The 14,984-nt window shown below is 38.9% G+C and overlaps 1 protein-coding gene across 1 annotated transcript in view; it reads right to left on the bottom strand.

Annotated features, from left to right (window-relative positions):
• Positions 1–1,784: 1,784 nt before the first annotated feature.
• The window catches only part of LOC130576083 (uncharacterized), a 136,683-nt gene continuing 123,483 nt past the window's right edge, over positions 1,785–14,984 (bottom strand). Inside the window, exons 15-18 of the mRNA XM_057370469.1 lie at positions 12,873–13,091; positions 10,778–11,030; positions 7,169–7,332; positions 1,785–2,064 (exon numbers count right to left, since the gene is read on the bottom strand). Of these exons, the coding sequence (XP_057226452.1) occupies positions 1,836–2,064; positions 7,169–7,332; positions 10,778–11,030; positions 12,873–13,091 (865 nt within the window). The 3' untranslated portion in view covers positions 1,785–1,835. The remainder of the gene's footprint in view (positions 2,065–7,168; positions 7,333–10,777; positions 11,031–12,872; positions 13,092–14,984) is intronic.

Genomic DNA, 14,984 nt, shown 5'->3' on the forward strand with positions numbered 1-14,984 from the left:
AGCTCCCACAGAGACGTCTCCAATTTATTTCAAGGGTTGAACTCACTCATCTCCCTTTTTTTTGTTGGTTTTTTTTTGTTTTGTTTTGTTTTGTTAATTATTGGTGATGCACTCCAGCAGAAGAACAAACAAACAAACGTACAAATAAAATCAACCCTTCAGCCTCTCAGCTCAGATGGATGTTTTGGCTACGGGGCAGCTTTCAAAGCTGCTTCAGTTGTTTTTGCTTTCATTTTTTTTCTTTTTTTTTTTTTTTTTTTTTTGCTCCTTATTCAGCCCTTTCTGTACTGCTGCAAGAAATGATATGCTGGTAATACAATTAGAAATTTATTCGGTACTTGAAACAGAAATGCAGTTGTTTGCAGTTTCCTCATCTGCCACTTTTTCCATATGGCATTGGTGGTCCTGGCATGTAAATGAGGTCCAGTAGATGTATTCTTTGTTTGACCTTACTTGACTTGTAACAAAGGTAATAGAAACCAACTGTCAGGGGTTATGCTTGACTTACTAGAGGAAAAAAAAAAGTGTTATTTTACTTAGTGGGAAAAATAAAATAAGTTTTATATGTATAAAAAGTGGGAATGTCTGAGGCAGGTGGTGTGGAAGCACATTCACTCTTTCAARCCYTTTCCCTCCCCTCTGCTGGAATGCCATGTGGTACTCTGCACTTTCCCACAAAAATTAAGCTTGTTGAATATCTGCTTTTTCATTCAATTTTTCTTTTCAGGGTCCAAATTGTCATCATGGGGGGAAAAAAAATAAAGTGGAAAATAATTACAGCTGTGGCAGATGTTTATAACAGTGACAACTGAGGCTATATATTTATACAAACTGCTGATCTTTCAGAGGTAGTTACAGAGATTTGAAAAACCTGCAAACCCTAATCTTAAGTCCCTTGCTCCAGAGGGTTAGAAAAGATAAACGAAACAACTTATACAAGCTTARGAGGACTAATTTCCTTCCTATCTGGAATCTGTTCTTTTTTACATTGAAGCAGGAGAGTTACCAAACAAAGCATTGTACAGAGAGGAATTCACAGATGTAGAAATCAAATTGATGAGCACTCTACCGATTGTCCAAGAGCTGGTTTGAAAATTGTCCTATGGGAATCAGTAAGACTGATGCAAAGCAAGAAAGCAAGGAAGGATAAGTCCCTCAYACAAGGAAGACAATGTCCCTCAGAAATTACTGACCACATTACTTCTCCTATTTTCAACTCTCTGACAGCAATTATGACCAGAAGCCTCATCTGTGAATGGCATCTCCACCACTGGACCCTTTGCAAATATAGAATGTATCTCCTATACATCGCATATTACCATCTATAGATGGGACTAGAGGCCAATGACTAAATGGGAAAAAGAAAGAGGAATTATTCTGATAACCAGAGCAGAGTACCTTCCTCTGCAGATTTCCAACTTAGCCTACTCTCCTGGGCAAACCTGGAGGGAAAGGGCCAGTGASAGTAAGGCTTTCATATCTGACTGACCAAACTCACACCCCCTTCTCAGGACAGCCTCACCTATGGCCTCGTAAGGAATGAATTCTAACTTGTCCAAGGAAATCCTCAGTTTGCTGAGCTGGCTGAGAAATTATCTGGGATGATACTGACATTTAAACCAGCAGAAAATCTCTATAACCAAGTCAAGAACCACCAGATGGCAGAGATAATTTTTGACATCAGTGATGCCTCTAAGCCTTTGGTTACTAAGCAGATTGTAACCCCTCAGGATGTTCAGGCCGTGCACATGCAACATCACAAAATTCTCTTGAACATGCTTCTTAGCTTCTCCATTCAGTGAAGAATAATATCCTAATATCTAGGCTCTTTTAAATTACACCCAGAAATAGAAAGTATTAATTTGGGCCACAGACTCTTTTTGGAGACTCTGTTCACCACTCACCATCYGTCTTTCACCGTTGATTCCCCTCCACTGCTCAGCTCTCTTCATAATGTAGCTCAGCTCTTGACTGGAAATCTCCAAGTCCAGTGGAACAAAGAATGCGCCTTCCTCACCATGAATACGTCGAAACACATCCAACAGCCAACCTTCACTATGTAGCCTAAGGGTAGAAACGACATATCAGGTTCATCTTTGAAAGGACTCTCCATGCAAAAACAGGGGAAAAAAAAAGTGTGGGGGGGAGGGGGGGTGGAAGTTGTCATTCATTGTAGACTTCTAAGCCTTGGATTCCCCCTCATGTCTGTGCTCTCTGCCCATGAGTAAGAAGCTTCTTTCCCACAAGTTCTCCAACAGACAACTCTCCACAGTCCTCTGGAGAATTTTCAGTAACTGATCAAATCACATAAATATAAGCAGCAGCAACTTTAATTATTTAAAAAATATTGACTTCCCAAAAAGACCTTGATTTTTCTTCACTTCAGAAATTTCTACTGCCTGTCCTTAAGGCTGGGTAACTAGTTCCAATACCACACTTACACATGAATGGAAGTCCAGCTGTGCCAGGGTTCAATAATGGGCAAACCACATCATATAGGAAAAAAACTACTYGCCATTTTTTTTTCAAACCTAAGCCTGAAGCCTATACAATCTAAACTTCTCTTGATGTTAGAAAAGTTAATTCCATTTGTTGGCTTTTTTCTACCACATTTCTGTTCTGTGGTAAGGAATTGGCTGCACACTACACAGTAAGGTTTTCTACCACAAGAAAGGCTTGCTGTGTTGTGTTTCTTCATGTAGGTGAAACCAAGAAATATTGTTGGGCTTTTTCAAAAGTCTGGTGTCACATTTTTAGCCTAAGATGAACTTTAAAACTTCAAAACATTGCTGATTGATTCAATGGATCCTCTTCAATTCACCTCTTCCTCATTCCACTTTTATTCCAAAAATTCCAGAGGTTCTGAAAATAGAGATCAGAAAATCTGGAATCTCAGTTTTGCATATTGAGCTGAGGTCTTTCCTTTTGTACCCTTTTTCAAGATAAGACTTCAATCYAGACATTTCTTGGTGCCGATTTCAGCATTTTTATCCTTTCCAGAGACTGGCTGGGTAATCACGTGAAGTGCATGGATTTCTGTGGGGCTGTTCGGGTCCTTCATTTCTTGGCAAGTGGGAGACAAAGCCAAGTCATAAGTCGTTAGACCCTGTGAACCCTCACCCTTGTCACATACAGCAGCCCCAGTGACAGTTCTTGTGACGGGTCCTTGGGTCTTGCACTGGCCTGTGTGTGCTGAAGAACGCGTGTGTGAGGCAGAGRGCTGTTCAGCTGAACTGCAATGAGGTTCCCATTCACACACTTACACATCTACATCACACCTTACAGTGCTCACACGAAGTGCACAGGAGCACGCTCAACAAGCTGCTTGGCACCATTTTGCCCCCAACTGGGATTTATTGTGGAACAGAAATGAGAAGATGCACCAACAGACAATTTTTCAGGTTGATCTCAGGAGGAATTTTAGCTCTCTCTTCAAAGGGGAATATGTACCTTAGGGTCAAGCACCATATCCAAGAGTTTCCGTGATGGTGCAGCTATTCTAATTMCAAAATCTGGCAACCTGACTCAACATCAGATTAGGAATTTTTATCTCAGGCTTTGCTGCAAAGGTTGTCTCTGTACTTTTTCCCCCACCCTTCTTTTTTGAAACATTCTTTTTTGAAGCTGCAGCTGCAGCTTCCAAGATGTAATTTTGGGATTCTCTTATCAAAAGGGGAGAGCAGGTGGAAGATAATCTAATCAAAATGTAGGTAATCTGGGAATATGAAACAAACTTGCTATYCAGAAATAATAGAAAATATCCTAAAGTGTGAAATGCAAATCAGTGCTAAGGCAGAGCAGGATGCTAAAGCAGCTTAAAACACACTACAGAAGTGATAATTTTTAATAAATAACTAGTTCCCTTTACATAGTAATTTACCAAATTCCACACTGTTTTCAAAGAAGAAGTTATTCTCCTAATGTCTGCACCTACATCAGATGCTCTTTTGAGAAAACAGATACATTTTTGCAAGAATTGACTCAGAATTATCTTGCGCTGGGTTGAAAAACTAGCAATCAAACTGGTGGACTTCCTGACCTTCTATTCATGTYGAAGCAATATTATTCCATGGTGTTTGTGTTTGAAATTCCAGGTCGGCAATTTAAATGGCTTGCCACTTGTCTTGCTAAACAAGAGAAAGACCTTGCCATTTATTTAAGCTCACTTAATGCAACATTCTTATTTCAAATTAAGTAAAATTTAATGCAGTTAAATTACTGTCTATTTGCTGCCATAAACATTTTCTATATGAAGATTTTAAGCACATGGTTATAAACAATATAATTAACTTTGAATTAATTAAGAATCATGAAGCCTGTCTTTTGGCTTTGTTCTTTTTGTCCAAAAGTAGTCAGCCTGCTCCTGTTACCCGCTTTAATTTCTTTTCTTTGTCATGAAAACTAATAAAACYCCTCTTATACCTTAACATACCTTGTTGCAAGCATGAGAGTAGGTTTTTTTATTGCTAATACAATTAAGAAAACAAAACACAGATTACGTTTTCTAGATATGAGAACCAGTATAATACTCTACAAGTTCATTTATTTACCTATGAGAAAGAACAGAAAACACGGCAATTATTTCCTACTCAGAGTATGATTTAAAAATGGGCTTTTCAAGGAATTACACAAACCAAAAATTAAAGGGTAGTTTTAGTGGTTTAAAACAATTTATTACGTCTTAGCTTGAGCCTTTCTCATCCTTTTTTGGAAAACCACTGTTAAAAATACAAAACCAGTTTTGCTGTTAACACTGAAAAATGTAGATTTTTAAGGCTTTTCCCTGAAAAATGTTTCAATACCAGGAAATTCAGATGCTTTCCAGCAGACACTTCTTGTTCACACGGGTCTTCATTTTCTCACAGTGCRGAAAACATTTCACCAACAAACTTCCTTCTGTTTCTAATGTCTAGTAGAATTAAAATGAAGGAATTGCAACCAGTGCYGCTTCACTGTTCCAAAAAGTAATTAGAATACCTCTCCATGCTAGTTGCACTACAGACTCCCAAGACACCCAAGGGAAACAAGATTTATTGAGGTATTTTKGTTTATAAAGACACAAATAGATACCTACCGCTGCTTATCCCCTTCCCATTATTTAATTCATTTCCTGGCTGTTCGTCAGTGCTGCCATTAAGTTTTCTAGCTGGGGAAGAAACAAACACTTCCCCTTTTTGTTTTGGTGGTCTTGAGGGTTCAGTGTTCTTATCCCTTCTTCTACAYACTGTCAGACACTTCAGTTTAATGGCAAACCGATGAGTAATTCCAACCAAAAGCACCAATTCCCCCATTCAACAGCCAAAGTATTCTCTGTGGATTGGGGCCTTAAGAAGGTACCCCTCAATACTTAAATTGGTTTGCCTTACAAGAGAAAAATGTGGCGGATGCTTATTTAAAAATATATGTTTTCTGTGCTGAGCAATGTTACACTTGAATATATTTGTATATATACACCTGAGATATTGTGTCTGAGAAATATTCATACAAAGGGATGCTACTGCCTTGGTGGTAATAATATTTTCTCTTGAAAATGAAGACTCTTACATCAATATTCAGGAAACAGGGTAATGCAATGCAGAAATGTTTGATTTAAAAACATTTTAAAAGGTTTTAATTCTATCATTATTGGGCTGATAGTGTGCTGCTCAAGAGTCCTAGCTGAGTCCYATGTCCCCACAGTGCTGGGCTGTAGTTGTTCAAGAAAGAGAAAGTTGATATCATAGCAGAAGCTCATCACATAACTTTACCCTGCACAGACTCCCATATCCAAAATGTGTCCTTTTGTTATCAAGAAAARAACTTCAAAGATCTTGTGCACTGTAACAGATTTTGTTATCTTCCCTTTGCTTTGTATTTTCCAATGAATCATTTTTAAAATGTGTTGTGCTAAGACAACTTTTCTTCCCCTAGTAACATTATTCCCCCACCTCTTTATTGGAAAACATTATGGGAAAATTGATCCAGAAGGAAAGGTACCTTTGATGATCTTGCACCTGTTCCCCAGACAATGAAGATGTTGGTAATATTCTCATAAAAGCCTGCCTTACAAATGTTTTAATTTAAATTAATTTTCCTGAGTAATAAACGACAGCAGCTAAAACTTATGAAGCTATTCAAAACTATTAAGTCAATGATTAAGAAGGCATTAACATCTCAAAAACTAATTAACTAGTCTACCAGTACATTGGAGTTGTGTACAGCTCCCAGGAATGCAGGAGCTCTGAAATACTTTGCAGAAATTTAGATTGCCATTTATCTTTTTCTGCCTGCTGCAACAGAGTTTGCAGAAGGGGGACAGAGAGATGATGCAGTCATATGCAGRGCTTGTGCTGAGCTTTCCTGCTCTTACACCTGCCTGCATCTTGCCTTTGCCTGTGGCTTTTTATTGGTGCTTGCCAATACTCATCACTGGGTGAATCAGCGCCCAGCACAAAATTCCTGCTGCATTATAAATTACTCACTTAGAAAAAAAATACATCTTTTCATTCAATGTATTAGACAGTCTATCTAATTAATTTTCAGTGTCCCMCACCTGTCCCTACTGACTGCACAGCTAATGGTGTACAATAGAAAATTGGCARGAAAGGTAGTTGGTCAGAATTCATGAGGAAACTAGTTTAGAAAATGCATTAATGTCATGGAAAAAATATTTGGATYAAATCATGTCATGATGACTCAGACACAACAAGTCAAAAATCCTGTATCATCAAAAAGCTCTGGGAGCCACTGCAGACTCAGAGATTTTGCACTTCATATCATATGCACCTTTCTGAAAATGTTCTTACTTCTCACAAAGCCCCTTCTTGAAAGGCTAAAGACAACATCTTCCAAAGTACCTAAATGAAAGGTACACACATTTTACAGCTTAAGCCCTTACACAGACACCGTTGCCTGAAGCCACAGAAGCAGAGGCTTCTAGAGTCTATGAAAAATCATGACATTAGTTGTGCTCCTGTTGAGGAAATAAGTGCCTCCGTCTCTGACTTGCTGTGCCCAGCAATCCCAGTGCATTAAAAGTTAAGCAGGAGCAAACCCCTCCTTGATTATCTGCAGGTCTGGGCTCTGGGTGTGTGACACTGATATATTTTTTCTGATGTCACCTTATGTTATCTAACAGAAGAGGCACGAACCTAAKCAACTAAGGGAAGAATAAGATAAAGAGACATACCTTAAAAAATACAGGTACAACACTGTTGATGATATMATGAAGAGGATGGTATAAAGCATCACTGTGATTAGGGCACCAGGAACTCCTGACTCCCCTGCTCTTAGAAACACCCAGGAGAGTTTTGCAGCATCAGCAATGGGTTTCTCTACGCTGTTCCCAAATCGCTGTCACGGAGGAAAAAATCAACATAAGAAAATGYCACACCTGATTAGGCTACAGAGACAAAAGACAATGAATCTCTGKATAAGAAGGATTTAAATGTGATTTGTGGGGCACACAATCTGAAACTTAGGAGTGTGCTAGATACAATTTTAAATTAACCATAAGATGTGAAATAAACTCTTTTCTGCCTTATTTTAGYGCAATTAAAACCTACCCTGTAGAGGTGGCTTATTGAACAAAACCCATGTCACAGTGAAAATACTCAAAGTGAATTCTGTTAGTGTATATTTCAGGACAAGTGGAAGGAGAATAAGGCTGAAAATTTTCCTTATTGCAATGACAAAGGAGGAGTAATATTGAATTATTTCTTTTCTTTCCCAAAAGTAAATTATTTTCCTTTTTTTCTCTTTTTTCCTCATCTCTGGTTCTTAAGAACTAGCTACTGTATTGACATATTATTGCCCTCTGCTGGATCAATTTAGAAGAATTCAACTATATATCATGGGCTTTCTACTGCACAGAACTAAAATAAGTTCCTCTCGCCATTTTTTTTCCTTTTTAAAGTCACACAGTGACAGTCATATCCATATTAAATCATATTTCAGAGATACACTTTGCCAGGATGTGAAACTGCAGCACCAAAGCATCCAGTGTCTGTCATGCAGAGAGAAAACCTGTGACCTTTAGACTTCAAGAAACCTTCACCTCTCTGAGTAACTTGCCCAGATTAACTCTTAGGACTGGTCAAAACTTTCTGCCCATTTCTGGCTACCTTTGCAGCAACATGCATAGTAAAGGAACAAGAAGTCCAATGATGAGCTGCAGAAGGACTGGGGTTCGTGAGCGTGTTTCTGCTCTCTCTCCACCATTTGGAATGCTGCTAAGTTTCTATCATTGAAATTATATGCCATTACCCATCTCGTGGGACCTTCAAAGATAAGTCAAAAATTCAAATCTGTCCATATTTTTTACAATAACGTTGAAATACTCTGGTTCTGTTCTATCGCCCTGTTATATCTTCTCTTCTTGGGAAAAAAAAAAAAAAAAAAAAAAACCCAAAAAAACCAAGAAAACAAAAATGGCGCTACCACTGCTTTTTTACTGAAGAAAATATCTACCAAAGTAAATATCTACCAAAGAAAATCCTCAGCACAGGAGTCATGTCCTGACATTCCTCCAGAGAGGCAAAAGTCCGAATGGCGAATAAGAATAAATTTCTCTCTTATCCAAGCAGCTCTTTCTGGCAAAGCAAAAATGTGTGTGAGAACTGAACTTTTCTACCCCTTTTTCCTAACAGAGATACTCTGTCATCCTGTATGCCTCTGTGGTCCTCACAAACACGATCCAAAAAAGGTGTCTTCATTTTAAATAGCTTAAATTACACTTGTCTACGTCTTTTGCAGTGCCCGCTGGTTTTTGTGATGACATACATCCACGTGGCCAAGGAAGCTTTACTTTTGTCTGCACTTGGGAAACTACAGATAAAGTGAGGGGGTTCCCAGGAAAGCTCTGACAGAACAGGAACTTGAACTGCATAGGAATGTTTTCTTATCCCTGGACCATCCTTCTACAAGCTGACAGTAAATCAAATCTGAAATAACACATTTGATGCAGCATTTTGGACTATGACTTGAATACCCCTCAAATATGCAAGGAAAGGAAAGGCCTGCTCTCTAGYCTTTCCTTAACAATAAAAAAACATTAGTTAGTAAACACAGAAATCTTTGTCTCCAGGGCTATCTGTCATGTTTCATAAGTATTAAGGCCATTTAAAATACTAAAATGCATTCTAGCACTAAAATAACTCATATTACCACAACACAATATTTTAAGAAGGTTTGATCTAAAATAGATTGGCAAGCAAATCTGAAATAGCTGCTGAAAGAACGCCAAGAGAAAAAAAAAAATTACAAATGCAATAATGGAAACACATGTAAGAGATATAGTTTCATTTTGGAAAGGATACACACAGTATATTGTGTAATATTTGAACAAATGAGTTTCTACCAAAGATAATCTTGGTGGGTAAGACTGCCAAATTTTTAGTATGAAGTACAGAGAGGTGTGTACTTTTTAACACTTTAATGAAAAACTAAGTTACTTAATTTATATCTCACGTTTCCCCCTGACCAAGTGCTTGAATTTGAAATTGACAATTAACCCAGTCTGTGTAGAACTGAGTACAATTCCACTGAAGTCAATGGCAATGATTTTCTCAATGCAAGCGTGGGAAAGATAASGCAGACCTCATCCTGTCTTCCAGTKTTGTGAACACACCAGTATTAGAGGGGAGAAAAAATTCATTTAAACATTAATATTCCTACCCTGCTTATGGAGGAAATACATATTTTTCTCTTAGGAAGAAAAATACAGATTAGAATGATTACAATTAAAATTCAATTCTGTGCATGTTTTATGTCATGAAATTTAAAAATAAATAAATAAATGTTGGCTGTCCAACTGAAAACTAAAGTGTGTTGCCACATTCTTAAACTATTGCAATTACCTCTCAAGTGAGCTCCAACTCAACTTCTTGAAGAGCTGAATTTTAACATTCAAAACTACTGCAATGGAAAGCAGTGTAAAGAATGAAAAATCACCTGCACAGCACAGGTGAGCCAATGAGGAACCAAGAGGCCTGAGGAAACCTGATCCAAGACAAGACTTGTGGATTAATGCTYGTTTTGGAGTGAGCAACAGAAGCATGGATGACTTTGAAAGGCCAGCAAGGGCAGAAGAAGAGCAATAGCACCATCCCAGGAAAGCTCTCAGCATCCTGCAACCATTGAAAGGAGTCATACACAAAGTGAGACCCAAATTTGAAATGTGTTCTCTGGGAGACTGAGCATTATCTTGGATGTGACAAAAGTCGGCAGCCACCCAAGTACATTTGGGCTACACAGCCCATACAAGGGCGCAGACAGAGCTGGAACTTTGCTCTCCTGATTTTATGTAAGATGAAACTCTCTCCTGAAAGATGCCTGTCTTTCGATCTCACCAGTCTTTTTTAGGAGTGCCAGTAAATTTTATTAACTGTCTTGCCATCAGAGAAGTGCATGATAACCTCTCTTCTTTTCATTTTGTCTATTTCGATGCTTAGAAAAATCTGAAGCGTTAATAATCAGGATTGCTCATTAACCCATCCCCATTAACATCCAAAATTGCAGTAATTCTTTTCAAAGCAGATGCAATCACTCCAGCAGTGGATTTACTTTCTTATCTCCATATATGGCTTGTAGAGTGCTTTTAATTTTATGCAGAAACACAGTGACTCCATTAGATGGGAATTTTGTTAATAAAAAGGTAATGTATAACATTATTATTTAATTTCTTTTTAACTTTCATGTTCCATTGCCAGGGGTGGAATTTCATATCTTGCAGTGATTCACTGAATAAAACAAACTTCTACGTCAAGTTCTCATGTCCAAGTTATTTTAAGTGACTCACCCCCAGGAATGAATCCACTACAAACACTGCCAAGGGGTCCAGCACTGTCCATAGTCCCATGGCTATGATGAACTTTGACAAGAAGGAAGGGAATGAGCCAAACAGCTGCTGACAGCCCCATCTGATCAGGACCATAAGAAGCAGCCCTGCRTTCAAGGTTAGGGGTCCCACCACAACCATGGCCAGCTCTTCACTGGTGTTCAGCAAGGAGTTCTGGTAGCACAGATCAACAGTGTGAGGGAAGAGCTGGAATCTGCAAACAAGCAAAAGGAGAGCTTTTGTGCTCTTTGTGCTCTGGAGAAAAACCATTCAAAGAAGGTGGAATCATGAATGTTGCACTGTGAAGTTTCATCCCTATCTGGGTCACAACACTGACCAGTAACYGTATGAAGCTAATCAAAAAAATATAACTTTCTCCTCCTCCTTCCCCTCCTGTGTCTGCATCCCTTGATCCTCTCTGACCCTCAGTTCCATGGGTACACATCCAGGCTCTAGGGATGGTGCAGGAAAGGCTGTAAGAAGGGATTACCTCCCAGATCCATCAACACGACCAAAGGCCCCAGGAGATCACCCATCTCTGCCCTGTAGCACTTTTGGGCACTGCACAAAGCAGARGAGGTACTATGGAAGATACAGCTTCTACAATATCTAAAGTGATTGGAAATGTCCCTCGTGCCACCATCTGACGGTGGGATTTGCAAAGCTCATACCATGAGCAAGTTTGCTGGCACTGTAAGAGATGGGAACAGAATGGCATTGTGAGCTACACTGGGATGCTGAAATTTAAGGCAAAAATTTCAATCCGATTGAAACAGCTTAAATTCTGCTCCTAACTAAAAGTGAAGTGGTTTTATTCTTACTCTGTTCCCTACTTGTGAGTGTTACTGCAGTATTAGGACTAGAGGGTGCTCAGCTCCGTCTCATTGTTCAGGCACACAGCTACAGACTGGGATTCTGATCCAGGRCATCTTGGCTTCAGAACACTATCCTTTATCTAGCTGACTGCCTGGGACAGCTGTGACTAGTGGCTTTGAACATGACCACCACTCTCTCATGCATTGCTTCCTTCTGTTGGGTTTCCTTTGTTTTTGCAGCCTCTAGATGCTTGGCCTCCCAGAAGTTTTAGCGCCAGCTGGCTGAGCCGACACGGGCTGTGCAAGGCCAGAAGTGAGAGATGGCTGGCTTTGCATTAAGATCTAGAAGACCACCTTAGAAAATCCCAGTGCTGTACAGAGTCTGTTCAAACACCCTGTTCAAATTTCAGCCAATAATCAATTCCCCTACCACAACAGACATAGGTCAAAGAGTTGCATGTTACTGGCTCATACTGACTGATTCAGGTTTGGGTGATGCTTTAAAGTGAATTAAAGTGAAAAAAATGTTTCCATTGGAGAAATATTTCCTTCCTTAAGTATGACTGAACCTATTTGTTCTGTAAAATCCTTCTCTGCCACACAGCAACATGCATAGAGTCAGGTATATATCACCTAGTGGACTTACACTCCATCTTTTGGYTTTTTCATGCTAGGTAAGAACAAGCAATGATTTTCCTGTAACTCTCTAGAGAGGTCTAATTCCTGAGCCAAAATCAATGTATCATACAGTTAAAATATGTCAACTCATTGCAGTACTCACAGTAAAACTGATATGTCAAAGTTAAATTCTTAAAAGTATTTTACTCATAGATCACTTTGGTAACATGAAATATTATTTAAATGCTTCCTCAGTTTTGTGCACTCCTTAGGCATTTTGAAATRATTTATCCAAAATGATAAATTATTCTTCTGGAAGATATATAACCTGCTGGGTACCTCAGATGGGAGAGAGGTAGGCATGACACAAGTTACACAAATGAATACATCATGTTCTGGGTTTAAAATTTACATTACTAACACTTTCACATGATATGCACATTTGCATGTCAGGTAATCTGAACTCTGTATGTGGTCCTTGTTCTCTTAGTCTCTGCAGGGGCTCCTATCAGAGTTTGCATGTGGAGCTCTTAGTCATCAATTCTATTCATAGTGCAAAGGACCTTCAAATCGAGGTATTTGGAGAAATATTCTCACAGAGAAAAGAGGGCAGCAGGACTTACTTTGCAACAGGAACTGAGATSGTCTGAAGGAAGAGCCACTGGCTCAAATAATGCAGATAAAGTCTCAGGAACCAAAGCAAAACTACCAGCAGTGCGAGCAGCCAGAAGTCCCTGGAGCGCCAGCGTGTGGCTCCCAGCTCCGAAAGGGCCGTGTACACCACGAAATGGAAACGCTCCACARCCTGCCTGGACAGCTTCACTTCAGCAGCAGAGTGGCAGCTGGAAATACATGGAAACAAAACAGAGTCATTCCTAAAAGTGTGTGAGAAACAGCAGTTGTTAAAAGATTGTAGAGCCCTGCTGTATGCACACATAATGCAGCACAAGCTCTGATCACAACTTTTGATTAAACAATGTATCTGACATTAAAAAAAAAAAAAAAAAGAAATTATTTTTCCATGACAGTCTAGGTGAGAGGTGGCTTCCTCTCAGAAAACATACTGCCACTTTAATAAAGAAAACACATCACATTTTAAACTAAGTTTTTAAAAGCCTTTTACTTTCCTTTTGATTTTAATTTTTTCTCACAAATTGCTCTCTGAGGAACATTTTATCAGTTATTTTCCTTCTGAGGAAATGGTAAAAGAACTTGTCATATTTGTACTGAAAAGTATTAATTTTACTGAAAACCTGTGAACAGCTTTTTGGCATTTGGGTAAGAGCAGTTTAGTAAAATATTTCAGTACACAATGTGGGCCAAAACTCCTCTTTAGTTTCAAGTAAAAGAGGAAATAGAAAGGAACTAGCACTGTAAAGGATTCTGCTACTGAGTGTGGTGTGATTTTCCCTTTAAGCCAGTTACAGCAGAGCTTCAAAGGAGGCGGAGGGAGGAAATGAGATGCCGAGATGCAGGCTTGGCATTATGTTTCCCAGAAACTGGAGTCTCTCAGCTGATTCAAAGCTGAAAAGACAGTAACTCCTTTGACCTTTTGAAACTTCTAACTGCTATGCTTATTTCCACTGATTTAAATAACTAAGCAGCTGAGATGCACAACTCTAGGACTGAAAATGATGTCATTATACTCAAACTGTTATTTATATTGATTAAGGCTTCTGAATGATCAGAAACATCAAGGCCTTTTTGTGAAAGAAAATGTGCTGGCCTTTTTAAAGTGTAGCATGTAATAGAAGAAGTGACAGACGTACTTGTACTGCATTTTGTACTCTCTTAAAGAACTTTCCTGTCTACATCTATTTCTTAAGTAACTGTGGACATCTTAAGTAACTTAAGACACTGTGGAGAACGTTCCAGCAGTCACAAAGAGAACTGTGAATAACAATAGAGAAGAAGCAAAAAAGGTTTCTGCATTTAGTTTAGGTTTGAATGAGAAGGAAAAATAAGCCCCCCAAACTTGCCAGCCATAAGGTTAGATTTTGAGACCAGTCATTACATCACATTACTCCTGTTCCTCAGTGTTGAGCAGAACACATGTGGAGAAGACAGCATGCTCTGAGTCATCCCCTTTGCTCATGAGAAGGCTCAGGCTTTAGTTCCATGGTTGGAGAAGAGGACGAGAAGTTGTCAGGGACAAGAAGTTGTCAGGAACAACAACAGCACAAAAAAGTAAGTTTTGGGTCACTAAAGACCTCAAGTACAAATCACTAAAACTTCTCACAGAAACATGTGTTGGGCTGAGACAGCTGATTCTTGCAGTGACTGTAGGTTGATCTGTCAGGGGTTTTGAAGGTTTTTTCAAGGTATTAAAGTCCATTTTKCTTATATCTTAAGCACTCACACAGTCCTGCTTTAGAGACAGGCCACGTCATGAATGACCTTCCTCACGTTGTAATTATTTTCCCACAGCAGCTTACAGGAACATCACAACACATCTCATTAACATGATGAATTCATAGTCTAGGCTTGTGTGAGAAAGAGACAAAGAAAAATGTAAAATAAGARATATAATTGACTGTGGTATTATACTACAATAACCATGGAATTCTAAATGTTCTGAACTCTGCAGCTAGATTGCACTACACTTCCTTTCATATAAAGAAATTTTTGTCATCCTTAATAGCTTCCATCAAAATGTACTCTTAAAGCATTCACTCTTTGAGAAAAGCTAATAGAGCAGAATTAGCCACACTGGTATTTTAGATAGACCAAACAGT

Source organism: Malurus melanocephalus, unplaced genomic scaffold (genome assembly GCF_030028575.1).
Source record: "Malurus melanocephalus ecotype Western Australia unplaced genomic scaffold, MMel_1.1 scaffold_126, whole genome shotgun sequence".
NCBI classification, from domain to species: Eukaryota; Metazoa; Chordata; class Aves; order Passeriformes; family Maluridae; genus Malurus; species Malurus melanocephalus.